The sequence below is a fragment of the Takifugu flavidus genome, chromosome 1, assembly GCF_003711565.1.
Source record: "Takifugu flavidus isolate HTHZ2018 chromosome 1, ASM371156v2, whole genome shotgun sequence".
Taxonomy (NCBI): domain Eukaryota; kingdom Metazoa; phylum Chordata; class Actinopteri; order Tetraodontiformes; family Tetraodontidae; genus Takifugu; species Takifugu flavidus.
The window spans coordinates 18,083,858-18,106,181 of record NC_079520.1 but is presented as its reverse complement, the minus strand read 5'-3'; the positions used below and the strand labels follow the sequence as shown (position 1 = coordinate 18,106,181).

Here is a 22,324-nt window from a genome sequence, read left to right as displayed (position 1 = left end):
GCAAAGACTGAGGCAACAACAGTAGTCCGACAAGTCTCAACTGCTCACACTCATCCTGTTACAGTTTCAACAAACTGAGCGAACAGGCTCAGCTTGGCCATCTTTGAATGCATTTCTACTTATCAACATGCTCTCATTTAGCAGAACAACCCTCGCAGGTTGTAGAGGAACGAGGAAACAAATCCACGGGGATTCAGGTAATTAGTCACTGGATGGAGAGAGAGAGAGAGAGAGAGAGAGAGAGAGAGAGGAGTGGGTTGGGTCGTTACCCATAAATGCTGCTTCGCATCAGACAATTACCACAACCACAACAGTCCACGTTTGGCTCTCACACACCAACACGCACGCTCACGTGCACAACACCGTCACCTAAACCACAGCCCGGCGCCCCGACAACCACAACCACAAGTGCATTCAACTGTCTGCCAATCAGTCACGCGCACGTACGAACACACGCAGTTCACATGAGAAGGAGGGCATGGCAGAAATTAAGAACAAAAAAGAGAAGTGGTGCGCACAGAACAGACGAATCAGAAATCAATGTGTTTATATTTGTGTGTATTTATACAGCTGGATATGGATCAACAAACACACTCACGAGCGCAGGGAGCCAACTCATCCCTCCATCTCTACCCTTGATATTTTCATTCGATGCCGTCATAATAAATTCTGGGGAAGGAAAAACAAAACGCACATCCCAAATTTCCCTTCTGGACATTTATTTTCTGTTTCTTGGCTTTTTTCAATCTTTTGCTCGGACGGGGTATTTTTGCAGAACCTTTGGCCCCCTTTTTGCTTTGCTTTTCTCTAAATCCCACTCTCGTGTACAAGTATAGATCAGTGGCCTTTCAGCCAGTCATAATAAAACACAGCTCATATAAAACTTGGGCTGGTTGCACGAGGCCCCCTGGCAGCGCCGAGCTGCACACTAATATGGGCACAAAAGCCAAACAGACACACAGATGCTGACAAAACAGTTTCCAGTGGAACATCTGTAGTTAACTTACGTATATGAAAAATACTATGCTGTCAATCAATTTTAACAGTAGCTCTAATGATTAGTTTATATTTTCCTCCCACCTTTATCTCTGACCCTCTGCAGCTTTCCATATATTCTATCTACTCTTTCTCTTTCTTTCCTCTTCTTTCCCCTTCATCCCATTCCTGTCTTGCACACACACACACAAACACATGCACAGTCTGTTTTCTGTTGGCACATTTGGGAGTAAATCATATTTGCCTGCTGCCTCTGGCCTACCGATATGGAAAATGGAGGGCAGTGACTAACAAAAACCTTATTTCTGACCCTGTTTTTCATCCTCCCCTCCTTCCCTTCCTGCCCCGTCTTTCTGTCATTGTTTTATCCTGATTTGCACATCCCCTCCCCATCTGTCACTGCTGCATCCTCTCAAAGTTTACCCTGGCTTTGAGCAGAGATGCCGAACGGTGAATGTAAAGGCGGCAAACAACCGCCACACCTGATGAGATATATCAGAGGAAGATCGTGATAAAGCACCGGAACAACAAACACTTCGCAACTTTCTTTGATTTTCTGATCAAACATGCAACTATGTCAAAAATTCAACTCTGACCCAAGTGGTTTCATCAATTCGCAAACGTGTATATGTTATTCCATATAAATGCAAGCTGCATTCGTCTCCATAGTAATAATTAAGGGAGAAAACCTGTTTGTATGCATTCCATTTTTCCCAGTTGGCATCATGAATTGGAAAAGTATGTCAACACACAGGCGGTGAATCCTCCAATGTTGACAGTCAGAGGTAATAAAAGTCCAAGTTTCTATCAGTTGTACTTACAGGAAGCAAATGTGCTCTAGTTTATTTATGATGTGATTTTCTGAGGGGAAAATCCACTCAAAAACACTTAAACACTGTTTTATAAAATCAAGCTTTGGAAACGTGCCTGACTTTTCTGGGCAGGTTTCTACTGCTTGGCATATTTTTGGTCGTCTGATGGATAACGGCGCCAAACATAAAACATTGCCGTGTCTTATTTATTCACAATGGAGTTTGATAGCAGCAGATCTGGGGAATTAACGCTGTAAATGTCATTGCTTTTGGGATTTACAGGCAGTGCTTTGTAGGTGCGATTGTCCTGCTGATGTCTCAAATCCTTAAATCTAGAACGTACAAAAAAAGAGAGAAAAAGCAAATTCTTTACACATAGTTAGTTTTAACAGCTACTCTGTTGCAGATTATTCGCTTTACTCAAACATGTTTAGGTGGAATTTTTATGTAACCCCAAAGATGAAAGAATATCTAATTCCGATATGTGCCAGACGTGCAGCACCATGACTACACAGCCCAGGTTCACACCTTCATGACAGGTTTAATCAGAGCTGCATCAATCATGCTCCACGTTAGCAGTTAAAGCAATTAAACTGTAAATGAAAATCATTGAAAGAGTTAAAAGGATTTTTCACATTTTTTGAAAGGTTGTAATGCTTTTCACGTGGCACATGATTACATGCGCTCTCCAAAGTTTCAAAAACATGAAAAGAAACCCTATAAAAAAGTAAATCTGTAGGAAGCAGATAAACATGTGTGTCAGCAGCTGTTGAAGAGAGCTTGAGGAAAACCAAAAGTCAAACAAAACTCTAGATAACTGGGCAGAGCTTCCCAGGGTCTCTCGCTGTCCTAAAATAAGAAAAGGAGAGGAGGAAGAGAGGAAGAGGAGGAGAAAAAAGCAAACAGGGGACTGGAAAAGAGAGACAGAGGGGTGGGGGCTGATGGTGCTGATATAAGGAATGTCAATCAGAGAGCAGCAAAATAGATTGAGGGATAGTCTTCATTCAGTTTTGAATGGAGTCCTGCTGATCAATACACACACACACACACACACACACACACATGCATGTGAGCACGCACACAGACACACAGACACACACACACACTTGCATACACACACCTGGAAGGGTGATGAGTTATATTGAACTGCATTGGATTGAAGATCAATATTCTTTCGTGCTTCATTGTCACATTTGCCAATTAACAAAAGCTTCTGTCCACACACTGATATACTGAGCACACACACACACACACACACATTGACACACACACACACACAGAGTACACCCTCCGAGAGAGACAGTGTGTGTGTGTGTGTGTGTGTGTGTGGTGTGTGTGTGTGTGTGTGTGTGTGTGTGCGTGTGTGTGTGTGTGTGTGTGTGAATGTCAGAGGTTCTGACTCTCGTTAGCTTGGCTGTTACGCTTATTGCTGTACATTTGGCAACCTCCTGTCAGTCCAACCCTTTCAGAAGCCTCTAACCACCAAAGGCCCTGGCACTGAGCCTTCAGCCTCCCCTCTCTTTCTGTGTGTGTGTGTGTGTGTGTGTGTGTGTGTGTGTGTGTGTGCGTGTGTGTGTGTGTTAGAGGGCAGGAGTCAAGCCAGACCTCTCTGATCTGTTTTGACACCACAGAATTGGACGAGCGACAGGGCTACTCAAACAAGGCAGTTGTGGTGGGTTCTTAGTCTCCTGTACACAGACACACATGCGCACACGCACACAAGCAAGACACATACACGCACACACACGCAAACACATGCAAGACACACACGTAGGTCCATAAAAGCATTATCACACTGGGGATGCAAACATTCAATGGGTGAGTAAGTGCCCGAGTGCTGCTTACAAAACAAATGTTCAGGGCAGCGAAGGAGTTCTTTTGCTCCGCTATAACCAGATAGCATTTTGTATCTGCTCGATCTTATTATTTATCAATTGACATATTAGAGAGAGCAGGGTGTGTGAGCAAGGCATGGCGTGTCGCCTGGGATGATCGGCGGTACTGAATCACATTAGGGTGGGGAACAGAGAGAGGAACGTGAAAGAGAAAGGGGGAGTAGGAGAGAAAGAGAGTAGAGGGGGAAAATGAGATGAAAGGGCTACAAATGAGAGATTTCCCTGTGAGGCGCATAAATCAACCGACTATGAACAGCACAGCTCAAAGCCCGACTCCCAGGCTGCGGACCGGAGCCTCCTCATCTACACACACTCTCGCTCTCTCTCTCTCTCACACACACACATACCTCCGTGTCTCTACTACAGTCTGTCTGCACACACACACAAAACTGCTGTAGTTACATCCCATTCCCGCAGCAGCTTCACGCGTGCCATCAAAAACCGGTAAGGATGCTAAAAAGCCATATCATCTGCTGGCTCCGTGACTCCATGGAAATTACAGGCAAATAAAAACAGGAGGGATTAAAAGGACAGTGGAAGAAACATGCAACGTTACACCTTGTCTCAACCCAGCATGAAAAGCCACATAAAAACGCACTCCGCTCTTGTTTTCCATCGGCGAACACGGCCCACAAAAAGCACCGGCAAACTCCGATGGAAGAAAGGAAAACGTTGCTTTTGACCACAGAGTTTTTGGACGCCACACACCCACCCACCCACACCGGGAGGAAAAACCATATATGGTCAGAGAAAGCAGGAACACATGACAAATTTTCAAGAAGCAGGGAAGGTGGTGGTGGTGTGTGTGTGTGTGTGTGTGTGGAGGGGGGGACAGGTTTTTCCATGTTTTATCAAAGAAATGGAATTTGGGGAATAGAGGTCACTTGAGTGCCTAAGTTAGAATGAGACACCAGAGGAACACGGGCCTACACACACACTAATCAAAAGCATATAGCCGCTCATGTTTTAGGGGAGCCTGCCGTGTGTTGGCTATAACTTTTGTGTAAGTGTGTGTGAGCCAGGTGGTACCTGCACACATGAACACGTACTTCACCCCCACAGCTGGTGCGGAAGCCATTCGGGCCAGTTGACATGCCGTTGCATATACTCCTCTGTTGTTTATTCAACTTACATACATCTCTCTCTAACACACACACATGCACACACATGCACACCATATGATGATGCACATACTTGAAGCAGAATGAGGTCAAGACACAAGGAAGTGTAAGAGAAACACATCATTTTTCTTTAGTTTTCATCACATAACTTGTGATTTTAATTAAAGTTATTAAATTAGTAAAGATGTTTTGTGAAGACAAAGTGACCAAATGCACATAATATTTTTAATTACAAATTAAAAGTATTAAAATAATTACTTTTAATTGGTTCTATCTATTATCGTAAATTGACTCATTAAATTTTAACAAGGGCTAACTTTAGCAGTTAGTTACAACAAAATCAAAGGTCACAGATTTATAACAGTTCAAAAGAAATGATCATACACAATATGGAGACAGGAAAATTTTCCTTTCAACCACATGGAAGTACAAAGGTGGGCCTTGACTTTTACTGGAGTAAAGTTACCGCAGCTCAAAACCATTATGTTAGTTTTTCCAGCGAGTTCGAAGATTGAGGTCTCAGATTTGCAGCAACGGTGCAGATTCAGCTAAAGTTAGCTCCAGCTTCGGTGGAAACAAACACACCTACGCAGCAGAAGCAAAGCAGCAGGGTGACATCTTCAAACCAGTAGACCCAGATTCATCAGACTTTCTGAAGTGTCCTTGAGTAAAACGAGTGCTGCCACAGTTGTAACTGATCTGTCTGCATCCAACAAAAGGTGAAGTTCCCCACAGGGATCAAATCTCACATTATTATTACGACATGAGGCTTATTACCCAACTAAAGCACTTCCTTCAGACTCCACAATGTGGAGAATCACAACTGTATCCCTGCAGCCAGATGTGTGTATGTGTTACTGTGAGAGCATGTGTGTGAGTGTGTGTAGAGCCACAATGCTGCAGAGTATCACCCTCCATCATCCTGAGCTGAGGGGTTGTGGTTCCTAGAGAAGCACTTTACTTAAATTAGACCCTCAACGGCTCGACATGCAGGTGTTAGCATGAGTGAACGTGCGTGTTGCCATCTGTACTGTGTGCGTGTGCATGTGTGAGAGAGAGAGAGAGACAGAAAAAGAAAAGGAAGAGCAGAGTGAGATCAGCAGACAGTGAATACAGGAGAGAAGCAACAAGGGATTGGCTGAGCAAAGGAGAGATAGAGAGATTGAGAGGAGAGGGAGATGAAGGGACAGAGACAGAATGAGAGAATGAGGGAGGTGAGACAGGAAGCAGGTGAGAATAACCCAGTCTGACCTTATATCAGCGGGTCTCGTCTTTCTTTACCTTCCCTCATTCCTGTCATATTTACACAGGAATAAAAGATTATTGGAAATAAAGAGAGGGAGGAAACGCTTAATAAACCAAAGGAATAATGAAAAAAAGATGCTTGTGGGGGTGCAAGAAAAATATATTTTTTATATATTTTAATATTTTCACTGTCTCTGTCTGCCAATTATTCCTTTAATTTTATAAATGTTAAAAAAGCAGCAGGCCAACATACATACAACAGATGAGCTAAATTCTATATATATAAAATGTATATGTAAAATAATTATTTGGAAAATGGATTTATATCATATATGTAATTTGTTGACCTTATAATCAACTGCACTAAAATCAATTCTAGTTAAGGTGCATCATTTGAATTACGGAATAAGTGCTGAAGTAAATGAAGAGAAGGCAAACACAATAGTGAGCTTTTTGATTAATCAAGAACCCCATGTTCAGAACACACACACGGGTGCAGGAGTTAGTAAATATAAGCATTCGCTCTAACTCAAAAATACATTTTTACATTATGCGTATGTGCTTCCAAACATCACAAAAACACACATCAAAACAGGCAGGAAAAGACAGTAGGCTGTTATTATGGAGACAAAAGAGGCAAGAAGAAGAAAAGAGAAAAAGGAAAAGAGATGCCTTTACTCCAGCAGCTGGGTGTGTGTGTGTGTGTGTGTGTGGTGTGTGCGTGTGTGTGTGTGTGTGTGTGTGGACAGACAGACAGACAGACACACAGAGAGAGAGAGAGACACAGAGAGAGAGAGAGAGAGAGAGAGAGAGAGAGAGACACAGAGAGAGAGAGAAATGCTTCTAATCAGACTGGATCCAAAATTTAGACAGGCACACACAGGGGCACAAGCAGTCCCAGTAGGATTAGAACCTCAGCACTGTGTGTGTGTGTGTGTGGTGTGTGTGTGTTGTGTGTGTGTGTGTGTGTGTGTGTGTGTGTGTGTGTGCGCTTGTCCCACGAGACTGATTAGCCATGAATGACTGATGACGGATCTTTGTTGTTGTTTTTTTTCCCTTTCTCTCTCTTGCTCTCTTTCCTTGTTTTCTCTCTTACTCCGCTCGGGCAAAGTATGGGAGGGGGTTCACACACACACACACACACACACACACACACACACACACACACACACACACACACACACACACACAGCTCCATGTGTATTCAATGAATGCTCCTGAATATACTCACTGCTTTCATGTGTGTGTCACTGTGTAACGATCCATGCTGTTACACACAGCTGCTTCTCCCCTTTTCTTACTCTCTTGCTCTGACTCTCAATCTCACACACTCACTGATCTGAATCTATTTCCTATTTAAGAGAACATTAACTGATTTCCACTGCTGAATCCCTGCAAAAGCAACAGTGGGACTCTGAAAAAGCCTGAAGATCTGCATGAGTCACAGGGCAGCGTGACCACTCAACCTTCTTTAACCTCACCTCCAGTTGAACCTACAGCCCCCTCCATCCATCTGAACCCCTGACAGCAAAACAAACTGCACATGGACCTGTCTGAATGGAGGCCATTACAATATGAATGAGCCAAACAGAGCTGAAATGAATTGAACAGAGGGCTGAGATAGAACTGCGAGTAAAAAGGGCCTGACTGAGTCAGCTCCTGTGACCATGAGTCAGGCGTAAATACAACACCGCAATGACTAAACGCCGCTCCATCCCAGGTGTCTGTTGCCGTTACAATGAGGGCCACCACTGTTTTCGTAACCCCACCATTTAAGGGGTGCAGACCTGTAAAGGTGGCGAGACTGTGACATCATGTCTCTAAGTGATGTCACCTCTCTGTCACAGGGAATTGCTTTGACCCCTATGAAGAAGCGTATAGCCATAAAAAAGGCAGAAATTATAGTGTCTGCAAGCACACATTTGTGCAGAAGGAAAGCATATACTGTTACAGTGATAAAATTATTTTTTTTCTATAACCAGTAGTATAAAAAGTTATCATTTCTGTGATAATATTACATCCCCTCACAATAAATCCCACTACAAGGTTAAGTCTGGTGTCACTGTGGCTCTGACTGCTTTGAAATCTAGTGTTTAATATTTGCAGCGATGTATTTTATGTTTAAATGTACACACACACAGACACACACACCCTTCAACTCTCCTCCTGTTCAGAGTCAGAAGCTGTTTTAGCCTTGTGTTTTGCAGGCTGTTTAAAATATCATTTTTTTTCTCCTTTCTCTGACTTCAAAGGCGCCGCGCTGAGCTCTCGCTGCCTCTTGCCAAATCCTCCAATCGTTTCTGATTTAGTGAGTTGGCTATGGGCCGAGTATCACCGGGACAGGCCCGTTTACAACTGTCCGAGTGGTGGAGAAAGGGTGGGAGGTGAGAAGAGGAATATGTGTGCGTGTGCGTGTGTGTGTGTGTGTGTGCAGAGGAAAGAGACTGAAATTGAGACAGAAATAGGAGGAGCGGTGAGGGTAGCTGCTGGTCCGCTAACAATACAAGGATGCAATGGGTGTGTAGGGAGGTATACGGAGATGGGGCTGGGGTATGAGGGGCGGAGGGATCGATTGAAAAGACAGACTGAAAGAGGGAGGGAGAAGAGAGAGGAGCAGGGAGGTACATAAGGAGGAGAATGGACTGAAGTACCACTTGAAAAAACAGAGAGGAGCAAGCACATAGCAAAGAGGAAGTGCAAAAGGAAAGCAGAAGGAGAGGAGGAAAGGGGAGGGTGAGCATGTGGTTGAAGAGGAACGAGGAAGATGGGCAGTGAGGAACAGAAGAAGAAGAAGATGAAGGAGAGGAGGGAGAGAGAGAGAGAGAGAGAGAAAACAAAGCACATGGACACAGGAAGTCTGGAGCTCTCATTCACATGCCAAGTCATCAGATGGTGTGTTTACACCCCGGAGATGTCGCAACCAAACGCACCCCAGCTCCCTTCAAATCACTGCTGCTGACAATAAGCAGCTGTTCACATGTTGGATGAGAGCTGGAGTTGTGACAAAAGTTTTCTGTCAGTGAAGCAAATGGGCACTTCGGCACAAACACACACACTTCAGTCAGACCCCAGAGCTTCGGCTAATGCATTCATCTTTTCTTTTCTTTTAATATTCCCGTTTGATGCGACCTTTTTGAATAGCGGAAAACCCGGTCACAGTTTCTCAGAGGTCAATGTGATTAGATACTGTGAAACGTCGAAGAATATATTTAAATGATGTGCCACAGTTTGCTTGAAATATCAAAGCATACACAAGAGTGCAATTTGTAATGGAAATGACTTTAATGACTTCACTTAATGACTTAATGATTCTATGCTGCTAATGCATCAAGAAATTTCAGTCAGATTCATTTAACTGATTTTTTAGACCTGCTGAATATTTTATTTATGCATATGTAAAATTAATGATTCGGGGTGTGTGTGTGTGTGTGTGTGTGTGTGTGTGTGTGTGTGTGTGTGTGTGTGTAATGGAGGGCGGATGAGATCCAAACAGACAGTAAATTCTCCAATGTGAATCATTTTCAGGTAAAATTTAGAACAATATACAATCACAAATTCACAGCAGACATATTGCCAACTGTCAGTTTCAATATGTCAATTTAAGAAAAGTTGTAGCTCATAACAGGGAGTGGAGCGCGGGTGGAGCACAGGTTTCACTTACATGCTTAAGTAAAACCTAAACTAAAATGTCGGTTTTAGCTTGAAGCGTGAGTGCGTGTGCATGTGGGTCTGAGTGTTTTTTCTCGCTGAATTGAATTGACAGTACATTCTGGGAGTCCAGTCGCATCTCGGTTGGCTGCAGCCTCCACCAGCTGTCTCCTCCACACAGGGGGTCGTCTTGCACGCTGCACCGGGATATGCCCCCTTTGCCCTGGGTAGCACTGGTGATGTGAAGTGAGTAAGGGGGAAGGAAGGGGGTGGGGTGGGGTTATGTCTGCCTGTCTGAGGCTGATCCTCTGCTGAGTCATCTCACCCAGACAAGTGTCTCCTACTCTAAAGAGGCAGTAGAGATGGCGCGCTGAGGCGGCGACCAGTGGGTGCCGCCAGGCAGGGGTAATCGGACTGGATTATCAGCCAGGTGGAAATATCCTGTCTCTTCCTTTCTGCTCCTCCCTCTCTGAGCATCACATGCATCAGGGACACGGTCACATCAGGCTTTTATTTTGCACCACAATTAAATCTTATGCATGCAGACACATTCAACTTGCACAAACACCCCCCCCCCCCCCCCCCCCCCCGGGTTTTTCGTGTGTGTGTGTGTGTGTGCATGGAGGTGTGCATAGTAGGGGCTACAGACATGTGCCTCATTCTGACAATCAAAGCCAAACCTGAAAAACCTCTGAGAGCTCAGCACAACGATGACTCAGCAGAGCTGCAGCGAGCGTGCACACACACACACACGCACGTACGCACACACCTCTATGCACCTTTATGACAAAGACATGCAAAATAGACCAGGTGGGACAGGAAGAAAGGCAAGGAAATTACACAGAGACTGAAAAGGGAGAGTTTGTCTGGACTACGTAAACATTTTCTAGCTGTCTTTTTCAAAACACAATCCAGCAGTTCAAGAGAAAACCCCTTGAAGCGCTGCATGCGGGTGTGTGTACAGCTGTGTGTATGTGATCACATATAACACCAATATCGGCCCTTTTTGTCTGTATTACTAGGTCACACGCACACACACACGTAAACAAAAACTGTGTGCTGTCTGGGAAGTAACACACCTGTTCAATGACAACTCTGCCACGCCCTCCATAATGTTGAACACCTGTGCTACTGCAGGCTAACCCTATCAGCGCACACAGACACACCGACACTCACACAGTTTCACAACCACGGAGTGCCGAGGGGGCTAACATCACAGAAGAAGGGGGGGAAAAGCGAGGGAGCCTATAATGAAAGGAGAGCAGTGAGACAGGGAGGGGAAAGACAGCGAGACAGAGAGAGAGACAAAGACGTTCCCACTGCTGCTATCAGTAATCTAAACGCCTGTGTAATGTCATTGTGGGGTTTTATCAAATGGGGGCTGCATCTTATGGCGTCGGTATGCGACTGCCATTCCATCACCTTGTCAAGCGCAACATATTCAAGCAGAAACCACGCTGATCTAAATAAGAGGCTTCGGCAAACTGATGGATTGCAGGTTTCTGCGATATTAAGAATTGAGGAATGTGAGTTTTTTTTTTTTTTAAATCTGATTTTTTTTCCCCTGCAAGCAATGGGCTCATTTTGGTATAAAAATAATGTCTGTCTATTTTCACAGCTCAGAATCTCTCTCTCACACACACACAACACACACACACACACACACACACACACACACACACACACACACCATCATACCTACCCTCCTACCCCAGTTTGGCCAACCCCACATCATATCTACCCCCCGTGATGATGCCTAGGGCCAGGCATACAGCTTTCTGAATCTCTAAAGGGGCAAGCACAAAGGTAACCCCCCCATCCCAACCTCCCAGCAAACACACAAATACAAGCACCCCCAACCCCCATCCCAAAACAACAACCCCCTATACCCATCATGTCAGTCAAAACCCCATCAGGGACATGCATGGAGAGTCTGGATATCTTGAATCTCAATACAGTGTCATGCACCTTGAAACCCAGTGAGAGGCCCTCTTGAATATATTTCAATAGCATTATCACAATGCATTACTGTGCTCCTTTTTCCTTTCAACATTAGAGAATCATCTTTGGAATAAATTGGACCAGAATACACGTCACTGAGCAGCAATATCAGTTAAGGAGTAGACTAATCTTTGGAGATGGTTGTGCAAGTCAGATGTGTGTTTGTCAAAGCAATCCCAGCGTCAGTCACATGATTTCTGGTTTAATGTTTTTTCAATTGTTCAAAAGTACACACACACGCACACACGCGCCCAAACACACACACACACACACACCTACAGTGTATATATATATATATAAGTTTGAAGATTAATCATGAAAGTTCATCAAGTGCATCATACATGTAATGCTGCAGGTTTTTGCATTGCTGTTAGTAGTGTAATTAATTAAAGCATTATTTAATTAGTGTGAAACCAATTGATTAAATAGAATTCGTGTCTCAATAATCTATTGTTAATTACAGAAAAATCAACTAAGAATAATGTAATCTCTATCTCTCTATTATATATATATAGATTTATATATTAAAGGATTTATGCAGTGAACTGTTCGAATGCGTCAGTGTGTGTAAAACTAATGAATATGCAGATACGCGGGGTCCTACATGCAGCACATATCATTTATGGACACGAGAGTCAGCATCTATTTATTCTAACCAGTATAGACACGATGTCGAGCCCTGACTCGCCGTCTCTCTCTCCTTCTCTCTATGTCTCTCTCTCTTTCTCTCTATGTCTCTCTCTCTTTCTCTCTCTACACACGCGCGCCCGAGCTCCTTTTTGAGACAGGATACCAAAGCTACTTGTTAAATCTAGTGCATGCACTGTCAACTCATTCGCACCCCGGCACGTCCCGCGCTCAATTTAGGAAATAGATTTTCTGGTATTATCTGCACCTTTATGAGCGAGAGCTTCCCACCGCCTTCACCCCCACTCTGTGGCCGGTGCGAACCAGCATGTGTCACGGGAAGCACCATCCCCAAACCTGCACCCTGTAGAGCCACAGGACTTTACGTACATACGTGATCAGCTAACAGCTTTATTGTTGTTTAAATGGAAAAATAAAAGGAGGAGAATTAGACAGTTCTAATTAATTACACCAATTGACATTGATTAGTACTTTGCTAATTGATGTAACCATTTAAGTCTATGACAAGATTATGCTGCTGGAAACGCGCCATAATCCCTGCGTGATAAAAGCGAATAATCCCAGAATATTTATGAAAATCACCAGGGGATCGGAGGCAGGATGTGGCGTAAATGTAAAGTTAATCTAATTTGCCCCTTGAGTTTCTGTAAGGGGGGAATTTTTCCACTGAGCCACATTTGCTTTAATGTGACGCTGCCGTATGGAAAATTAGTACATACGCTCGTTGAGAGTCACTGAGAATAAACAGTTAATTCAATTAAGTAAAACATAAAACTCGTTGTGCGTGCAATTTTGTTCATTTACAAATGTCCACAAAAATCCAAAGTATTTCCCATCCCCAGAACCGCGGTCAATTCGAGTCCGCCCCAAACAGCTTCCCAAGTTTGCAATATGGAGAACATATGCGCGACGCAAAGTGAGTAGCTGACTTTTTTAAACACACGCGTGTCATTTATAAACATGAAAAGAGCCGCATTTCAACTGACCTGAGTGCGGACCCATGGAGAGGTGGGACGAGTAGTATTTCCCCGGCTGGAAGTGAGCGGGATGTTGCACGGAGCCGTGTCCGCTTGGCGCCATCCGAGAAGCGGCGCCGTGAACCAGCGCGCTCCGCTCAGTCAGGAGGTGGTGCGGAGGAGCGAAATCTCGGCTTTCCATCCCGGCGAGAAGAACCGATAAATCCCAAATCCAAAGTAAAATCCGGAGGCACCGAAGGGTCTAAAACACCCAGATGCGAATAATCCCTTTTATGAACTTCGGGTTCCCCTCGCATTGAGCGGAGTTTTGGCTTTACGGGGAAGAAACTGAGTCCCCGTCATGTCCTACAAAAGAGAGAGCAAGAGACGCGTCAAAGCGCTGACAATAATGAGCCGAGCGGGGCTGAATGGGAGGCTGAACACAGAGACAGTCGCTGTTCATTTACAAACAACAGTATTTTTTCAGAATTCATCTTTGACCGAGCGCGTTGACGCACTATATTCGCTTTGTCCTCGCGTTTCATTTCAGAGTGCAGCGTTTTCGGCCCAGGGAGGAATGTGAAGGCTGTTCCTACTATATTAAGGTTTCTAAAGCGAGTTTGTGTGGATTTAAGATTTGCTGCACTACGCCGTTGGCCCTAAAAGAGGACCCACCACCCCGTCCCCACCCCACCCTGGGACCAAACACGATGCTAATACGAGCTTACTTTATCGGTGAGCAGAATGGAAGAGAAGAGGGTGTGATTTGGCTCCAGCCGACTGCTGCATATATGCAGTACAGGAGTTCAGAGACGTAAAGGGCTGTTCTGGTCATAAACAACCAGCTTGAGTCTAAACTGCAGCAGTTGTTCCACAAACCCGAGACCCTTAAAAAAACACCAGCGTTTCATTTTTGATTAATGATTCCTCTTTGAACGAATTAAGTTCGTTTTCTCGTTGAAACGGGCTCCGCCGCAACGTCTACATTTACCACCTGTTTTTGTCAATACAGAATTTTCTGAATTTTTTTTCCTAAAGGTATTGATACGTTGAAAAAATCCAGGTAAGTGTACACACATTCTTGCAGTGGTCGACAATCTTTATAAATCAAATCTGACTTCACTGTATACTTAAATGCAACTTCACATTTCGGTGTTTGTTTTGAAATAGCCTATATATACACCGTATTGGTTTGGTGCCCTAATAATGAAAATGGCGACGAAATTGCCATTTCTAGTAGCCCTGTGGCCCTTTGCCTCTTGGCACTGGCAAACGCGCACGTCTCTGCTCCATAAACTGAAACGTATCGGTATGTTGGAAACACTGTAATCACAAACACAAATCAAATCACCTTTATGCCCCACTGAGTAAGAATGAGGTAATAAACAGTGAAATAGACTGGGAAATCATAACCTTCACATGTATGCCTTATAGCCGAGGTCATTTACTTAAATAGGGCTCAACGTGACGCTCAGATAGGGAGAACCGGGTCCTGTGCTCCTGAGAAAGCCCTCAGCAAGTCCATCTACCAGGTCTTTCAATGCATGGCACGTTCATCTGGCGCTGTGTAGAAGCTGATAGCACCTCCCAGGAATCAACGATAAAGGAACAAAGAAAATATCAAATGTTCTGCCGGACCACGGGGCTGTAAAATGTATGGAAGTACACAGGTCGCATGCATTTGGATATCCACGACGCTTTGACGCACACACGTATGCTCAAGGTCGAGAACTTTTAGGGGGGGACCTGTGTCTATATGTGGAATCTGGTCGATTAGCGATTAGAAAGTTTGGAACCTTAAACTTTAACTTCAGATATGTTACCCCTTCTGACTGTGAGAACCCCAGAATTCTATCTGATAAGAAAAAACAAGCAAGAAAAAATAAATAAAAGCGAGAGTGCGCCATTAAGGCAAAATGGACTCTCCTGTCCCCCAGGCTGAGAAACAATGGCCCTCCTCTACGGGACATCAATCATCAGCCACTCTCGCCTGACATTTGTCTATACATTTTTAAATTTTCTGGCCGTAAACACACGTCCTCCGTGTTTACTTCCACGTCACCGAGACGGCCACTCGGGCTTCTTTTAAAACCCGAATTTAAATCCCGTGTTATCGCAAACACAACGACGTCAGGTCGCGTGTACAGTTTGGGGGAAATTATCATTTGGATCTCTGCGCTGCAGCGTTTGTGTGTCTTGCGTGCGTGAGTGCGCGCGCGAAAGGCCACCAGACCCACTTCACCTAGACTCCCCCAAACCACACAGATCCACACGCGTACACACACACACACACACACACACAGACAATCCCTGCTCTGCAAAGGGTCACATCGTTGTTGCACGAAAACCTCCAAGTAATCCATACTGGTGAAAACCACACGATCAAGAGCTTGACACAAAAGCCAACAATAGTGTTTTTTCCCCCCCAAATGTGCAAATCAGATTTCAAAGGCGAAAAGTGCGATTTGTCCAACATGAAATGAAATCTGTCAAACCGTCAGATTTGTTGGAGCTTTGAACAAATGAGTTTAAATTAAAAGGCGTCCACATCATAGGCAGCTCAAAATTATGATACCGACCGTTTCAATTTTGCAAAATCACGAAGCACATAAAAAGCAAACGGATACTGAAAGGTCGCCTACGCTGGGGAAGCAAGCCCGGACGAGTCGAAGGCAACGCGGCGTCTCTACTGCTTCCTCACGGAGGGAGGGTGCATACAGCGCCGCGCGTAACACACTGCCCCGCGTCAAATTTCCTCCCGAACGCACGCAAATGCACGGTCGCACACAACTCGGAGACAAGAAATGTTCGACAATTCACCATCCATAAAAATAAAAGAAAATGGAAATCCACGCGTAGATGCGCTGAAAATGGAGTGGGTTTGGAATAGACCTCTGGGTGAATTAGGAACACATAAGAAATTTGGCCGTGAAGAGAGGTCAGATCAGAAAGTGACACTCGCATATCACCACAGCTCAGTCCTCCGGACCAGGAGAGGAACGACAGTGGGGATATCCGAAACAAATTCTGCACGATACCGATAAATGGTCAAATATGCAGTTTTTCTGCTATCCAAATACATCCGAGTGGAAAGTCTTTAAATTATTATTTTTGAAAGCATCAGTTCCTATTTTATTAGGTGCTGGCATGACAGACGAAACAGGATGAAAAATAGCATTTTAACAATAAAACGCTAAATTTCGATTTCCATTCCTGGCATGCAGCGCTTGATCTCAAACCGACACGCAGCAGAATTACTCACTATAATAAAACACAGAGGAAATAAATATTTCTACTCACTGGTGAGTTTTTTCCACTGCATGCTGAGTAGGATATAATGAAAGAAAAAGTAGAAAAATATTCAAAGTGAAAATCCCCGAGTCGCAAAGGTGAAACATGTGGGATTGATTACATCCGATGCTGCTGCAGACGGCGCTGTGCATTCAGTTGAGGTATGGGAGAGACGCGCCGTAGAAGTTCAGGCTTGTAGTGAATCGAGTCTCGTTCATGCAGCCGGAGACTCAGACACGCTGAGAGGAGGAGGAGGAGGGGGGGTGGGGGGGTGGAGGGGTGTGTGTGTGTGCACGGGGAGGAGTGAACGCGCAGGCCTATTGGTTTGAGAACGACAATGCGAAAGCGTGCCCGTGAGGTTCACCGCCCCGTATAAACGCGCGCGCGCACACCCCCCCCTTCTTGACGGTAAATACAAGATGCGATTGGCTGCGGCTCTGAGCCAATGGGGAAGCCGCAGGAGCAGCGGAGCGAAACGGCGGGTGTTTGATTTGCAGCCCTCGGCGAGCTGCGTGCACAAGCAAATGTGAGGAGACAGGCGGCACAGCTCGGCGCTGTCGAGTGCGCAGTGTGGAGAGGGGCTGGAGCCGTGCGGCGCTATCTGCGCGTTCTGATCAGCGGCGGAGAGCAAACAGCATCTCGCATATCCTGTGTGATCCCGCTGCAGTTTGGTTCAATGGCTCCATCTGAGTGGTTCGTTATTTTCTTATGTGACAGCGATGATGTTATAGTTTTATTGATGCTCCTGTGGGGAGAGAGGCCTACCTCCCCAACTCGCGTCGCCGCCTGTGTTTTGCTAAATAAATCCTTATTTTCAGAATCTGTCTTGGATTTATGGGACAAGTATGAGTTGTATGCATATTCATAACGGTAAATTTAGCAGCCAATGAGCTAAATTAAAAGAAGTAAAGTCTTTATAATAAATGTGTCCACTGGGATAATGGGGGAAATCCCAAAGGAGTATTTCATAATATCGAAATGTATTCTTTAAAAGTAAACTCCATAGTGCTAGTCATTCTGTATACACGCACCTTCTGAGTCACGCCATCTATCAATATGCAATCTAATGTTTTATTTAAACCTAAAGCAAATGAACAGCGATTAAAGTGGGAAGGCAGGAAAAAGACGAGGGGGTAATATTTTGCGTTGAGACCTACACATAAATCCAAACATCACCAGTTACAGTATATTCAATATGCTTTAATTTATGGTTGTAGGTGTATTTAGCCTTATCCCACACGCACACGGACACACACGAGTCGAATCACTAATTTAAAAGCATTACTGTCCCCGGGGTAGCTTTTGCATGGTTCACTAATTTAGCCAATTAAAAGTGGAAGGATATGAGCTTGTATGTTTCCCTGTCGAAATATATGAGCTGCTATGGGCTAATATTCCGGTCTAGCTTTGTTTATATGGGGAAGCAAAGGGTTAAAACTCCAGGCTTCGGCACTGCGGGGCTCCTGATTGGTTGGCACGTCGCCAGAGTGCTGTCAATCACCGAGTGTAAACAAGTCTCTGATTGGCTGCTGGCCAGTCCGCACTGGGCTGCATGAAAAAAGCAATTACTGCCCCTGCGGTTTCAAGGCGGCCCCGCGTTGAACGATGAAAGGCGATAAGGAGGACCGGTTTCAAGGCGCCCCAAGGCGAACCCCGTTGGCCCCAGAGCAAAAGGAGAGTCAAGAGTGACTAAATCAAAGGGAATACGGTAAAAGAGGGGAAATTACACGTTGTATTAAATTCAGTGCATACATTCGCGGAATGACGCAATAACAACCTTGTGTTTAGAACGTGGACGAGAGAGCGGGGAAACAGCTACTGCGCCTCTTCGAGGGAGCTCTCTTTTAAAGGAAAAAAGTTTTTGCAGAGAAAATGATAAGATGGAAAAGTTAGAAGTCTCTCGACAAACAAATCCTAGGTTTTTCCTCTCCGAATATATATATATAAGGGGCGAATACACCAGCCGTCAGCTCTGGGCCTCAAAGATTTTATTGCCGACTGTTCAATAATTAAGTGGACATTTGCGCTCTTTACACAGCGACATAAACGTTAGGTCAAATATAATAATAAATTAAGGTTATTAATTGTTTTTGAAAAAGAGAACATAAAACCATAAATCACTACGCTATCAAAATACCTGAAAACAAAGAATAATGTTTAAACCTATTGAAATAAATGGAAATATACGCGATTAAATATATGTTATATACGTACAATTCTTTGCGGGTGCGCGTCCTTGTGACACACTGCAACACGGACAATAAAGAACCTTGTTGTGCGGCTCACAAAAGGGCTCGGGCGCTCCAACAGAAATCTGCATTTAATTTATTTAGTGACAAGGAAAAGCCTTTTATAGTTTGATTTTTATTGGTTCTTTTTTTCTTCTTAAGGGTGGGGGTTGGGCGTGTGACTGCTTGCGTGCGTGGATGACTGTGATTGTTCCGAGAAAAAGCAACACACACCCAACCTCCTCTCTGTTGCTTGTGCCAGCGTGCGTGCATGCGTGCGCGTGTACGTGTGCGTGCGTGTGTGCGTGTGTGTGTGTGTGTGTGTGTGTGTGTGTGTGTGTGTGTGTGTGTTGGGGGTCATAATTAATGTGGATTGACTGATTGCTCTTGAAACAGACCGGTCCTGCGCTCAGATTGTCCTCGAGCAATGAAGCGTTCCTGACTGACACCTTCCACCTTCGCTTCTTCGCTTCCTTCTCTCTCGTTTTTCTATTTGCTCCACTTTTCTTCCCTTAAACACCAGCGAGACTCTTTCTCCGTGGAGAGGAGGCACACTAATCGGCTCCGCATTTCTGGTCCGCCGGCCGAAAGAGCTCTGGGCGTTTGTTGTCTGCACGCATTTTAATGGCCGCGCTTTAATGACTGGGAAATTAAGTAGGTCTATTATATTCCGACCATTTCTATGATACTACCCCCCCCCCCCCAGTTCTCGTGACTATTTCACGGCAATAAAAAAGCATGATGTGTGTCAAAAGTGGGCGCTCTGCTCTGTTGCCCCAACTTTAACGGAACTTCTCAAAGTCCAAATGCATGAGAGGAAAACACACACAATTCACTCTCAACAGGAAACACACTGGCGAGGCTGGATTTAAATGAGGTCCAAATAGAGAGCTGTCTCCGTGGGAGGCATCCATACTATTCTCACCAGATATTTCTGATAGCCCTTTAATGATGTGAATTTCCCAACAGGGCCATACGCCAGGGAGACACTCCAGCTATCTAAAGGTGGTGAAACCCTCTGAGACAACACAGTCATATGAAAGCTTGGGAAATGTAGCCTGCTACATGTTATGATCAACAAGGTGTTCTGGGCCTGCACCTACAATCATAGAATTCTCTCGCTCCCTCTCCCAAATTGTAAATATTTCAAATAATTCAACAAGAACAAGAACAGTGGCCAAGAAGAGACGATCATTTATTAACATGTCCAGACCAGAATTCTGTTTCTGGAATAGAAGGTTCTTTAAAAGATCTTGGAAAAAGTCATGACAATGACTGAGGCAGAACAAGAAGATGGTGGCGATCATGATGCATGTACACAAAAGTAGTACTTGTCACTAAGCCATATGCACTATATCCGGCTGCAACCGCTAGCAGGCATGTATGAGATGAAAGCATCAGCATCTATATTTATAGTCCATAAAAATGTGGAGGCTTTAATTATCATTACCGTTTGAACATAAACAGCTATAGCATGCCCCCTGCCTTTGCGCCATACACTTTATGTGCAGTTTATATTCCAATGGGGGAGAGAATTGAATCTTAAAGGCCAATGAGCTGAAGAGCAAGTAAAATGTTGACATTACAGGCACAAGTAATGGTATTGACTGCGCCTGACATCAGCCTTATTTTGTGTATGTGTTTCCTGAAATTTAACTTCCCTCTGTCAGGATGTGCGCACAATGGCATCCTGTGCAGGCATACACAAGCTGAGAATAACAGACAACCTCTGCATCTGTTTTATTCTGATGGTAGAATGGTCATAAAATGTGTGTTATCGGGGAAAGGTAACCCTCGATTCTAGGGGTCAATAGGTCAGCAGCCATCTACTGACGATTCATGTGTCCAAAGTTTGTATTATTGGAACAGAATTTGCATATGTAAATAAATAAATAAACAAAGAAATAAATCCCATGACCTATTTAATAAAATAAAAATGCAATAAAACTATAATCATAATTTAGAAGTAAGACATAAATAACTAATGAATAAGGAACATATTTATTTGTTTATTTAAAATTTTGGTCAAAAAATTAACCCCAAATCATACCCACTTAATATAGGAATCTGGCACATATTTGACCACATTCCTTGGCTGCAGTGATATTAAAAGGACCATAAATTTACCATAATGTGGTCAAGGCAGGACTCCTATAGGCAGGTGTTTAATGCGGGTTTAAATGGCTCCTGTAACGCAACAATGTGGTTCTGAGGTAGGATGTTTATTTTCTGCTACTTATATGATGTTTTAACCTGTAGAAACAACTGATTGATTGGAAACTTTTCTATAACCTCTTTGATTGTTGAAATTTGAGGATCAGAAGGCCTTCCCAACCATTTTGTTTCCACTTTTATCCAATGTAAATACCTGAAAATGCGTGCATGTGTGTGTGATCTCATACACTAATTCACACTTACTGCCGCTGTGCCAAAAGATAAAATGAACCCATATACGCGCGTGTGTGTGTGTGTGTGTGTGTGTACCTACGTTGGTGTTGGCATATGTCCCCTCACGTAAACCCAAACATCAAAATACCATGACGTCCAGTCGCCGAGTGTCCATCCTCTTAGATTTGCCAATAGTAAGAACATTTTCGCCAGAGCCCGATTTCAGGTTGTTGGAGGCGCTAAAGAATTGTTCAAGCGAACTTTTTATCGTGTTCCAGCCCGCATTTAGAAAGTCGAGGCTCCCATTTAACCTCGGGGTCAGTTTGCTTTCAGACACAAAAACGTTTTAAACATTGCATCGACACGATCGAAGTAAATTCAAAGTTTTTTTTCCAAGTATTTACGAGGAAAATTCGCATAAAAATATATTAAAAAAAACATGCCTAATTAATTTTTGTAGGGTCAGCTGCATACATACTAACAATTAAATAATACGAAATGCAACACCTACCTATGAAACTGTCGTCCCTCTGCCAGAAAACTGTATTCGCAGACAGCATTTTTCCAGTTAATTAAAAATGTCTTAAAAAAATAAAGTTCTTCCTCTGAAATGTGTGGTGAAAACGCGTCTCCACACTCGCTTCTTCCGAAGCAGCGCGCGTACAAACGTTTCACCTTCAATCTCCGTTTCCTTTCGCTTTAACTGAGTTCATCCACTGAGGGGCTTTCCCGACTAACCCCGGATCCTGCGGATCTGAGTCTCCATGATACTGTTACTGCAAATTTATGCCCGGCTGACGCGTCCTCTCTCCCCCACAATGGAACCGGTGCGCTGACATTAAACAGAAAATTGATGGAGAAACTCTCCTTCCCTCTCGCTCTCGTCCTCTCTTTCCCCCGTACACACACTATCTCTCCCTCTCTGTATCTCCCTCCCCCTCTCCCGCCTCGTGTAAAGGGGAGCTTCCATGTGTGTGCGTGTGTGTGTGTGCGTGCGTGTGTGTGTGTGTGTCTCCCCTAAATTCAAGGCAAGGGGTAAAAGGGCATTACCGAGCATGTATAGAACTCACGCCGGGAACCCATACTACCATCTTA

At 44.2% G+C, this 22,324-nt stretch overlaps 1 protein-coding gene across 4 annotated transcripts in view; it reads right to left on the bottom strand.

Moving 5' to 3' along the window:
- Positions 1 to 22,114, bottom strand: part of bahcc1b (BAH domain and coiled-coil containing 1b) — a 51,129-nt gene extending 29,015 nt beyond the window's left edge. For 2 of the 4 annotated variants that reach the window (XM_057034504.1, XM_057034530.1), the window contains exons 1-2: positions 16,623 to 16,832; positions 13,353 to 13,688 (exon numbers count right to left, since the gene is read on the bottom strand). In XM_057034504.1, coding sequence (XP_056890484.1) covers positions 13,353 to 13,524 — 172 coding nt within the window. In that variant the 5' untranslated portion in view covers positions 13,525 to 13,688; positions 16,623 to 16,832. Of the gene's footprint in view, positions 1 to 13,352; positions 13,689 to 16,622; positions 16,833 to 18,827; positions 18,847 to 21,740 lie in introns of those variants that run through there. The other 2 variants (XM_057034513.1, XM_057034523.1) reach the window with 2 other exon arrangements.
- Between the last annotated feature and the right edge of the window lie 210 nt (positions 22,115 to 22,324).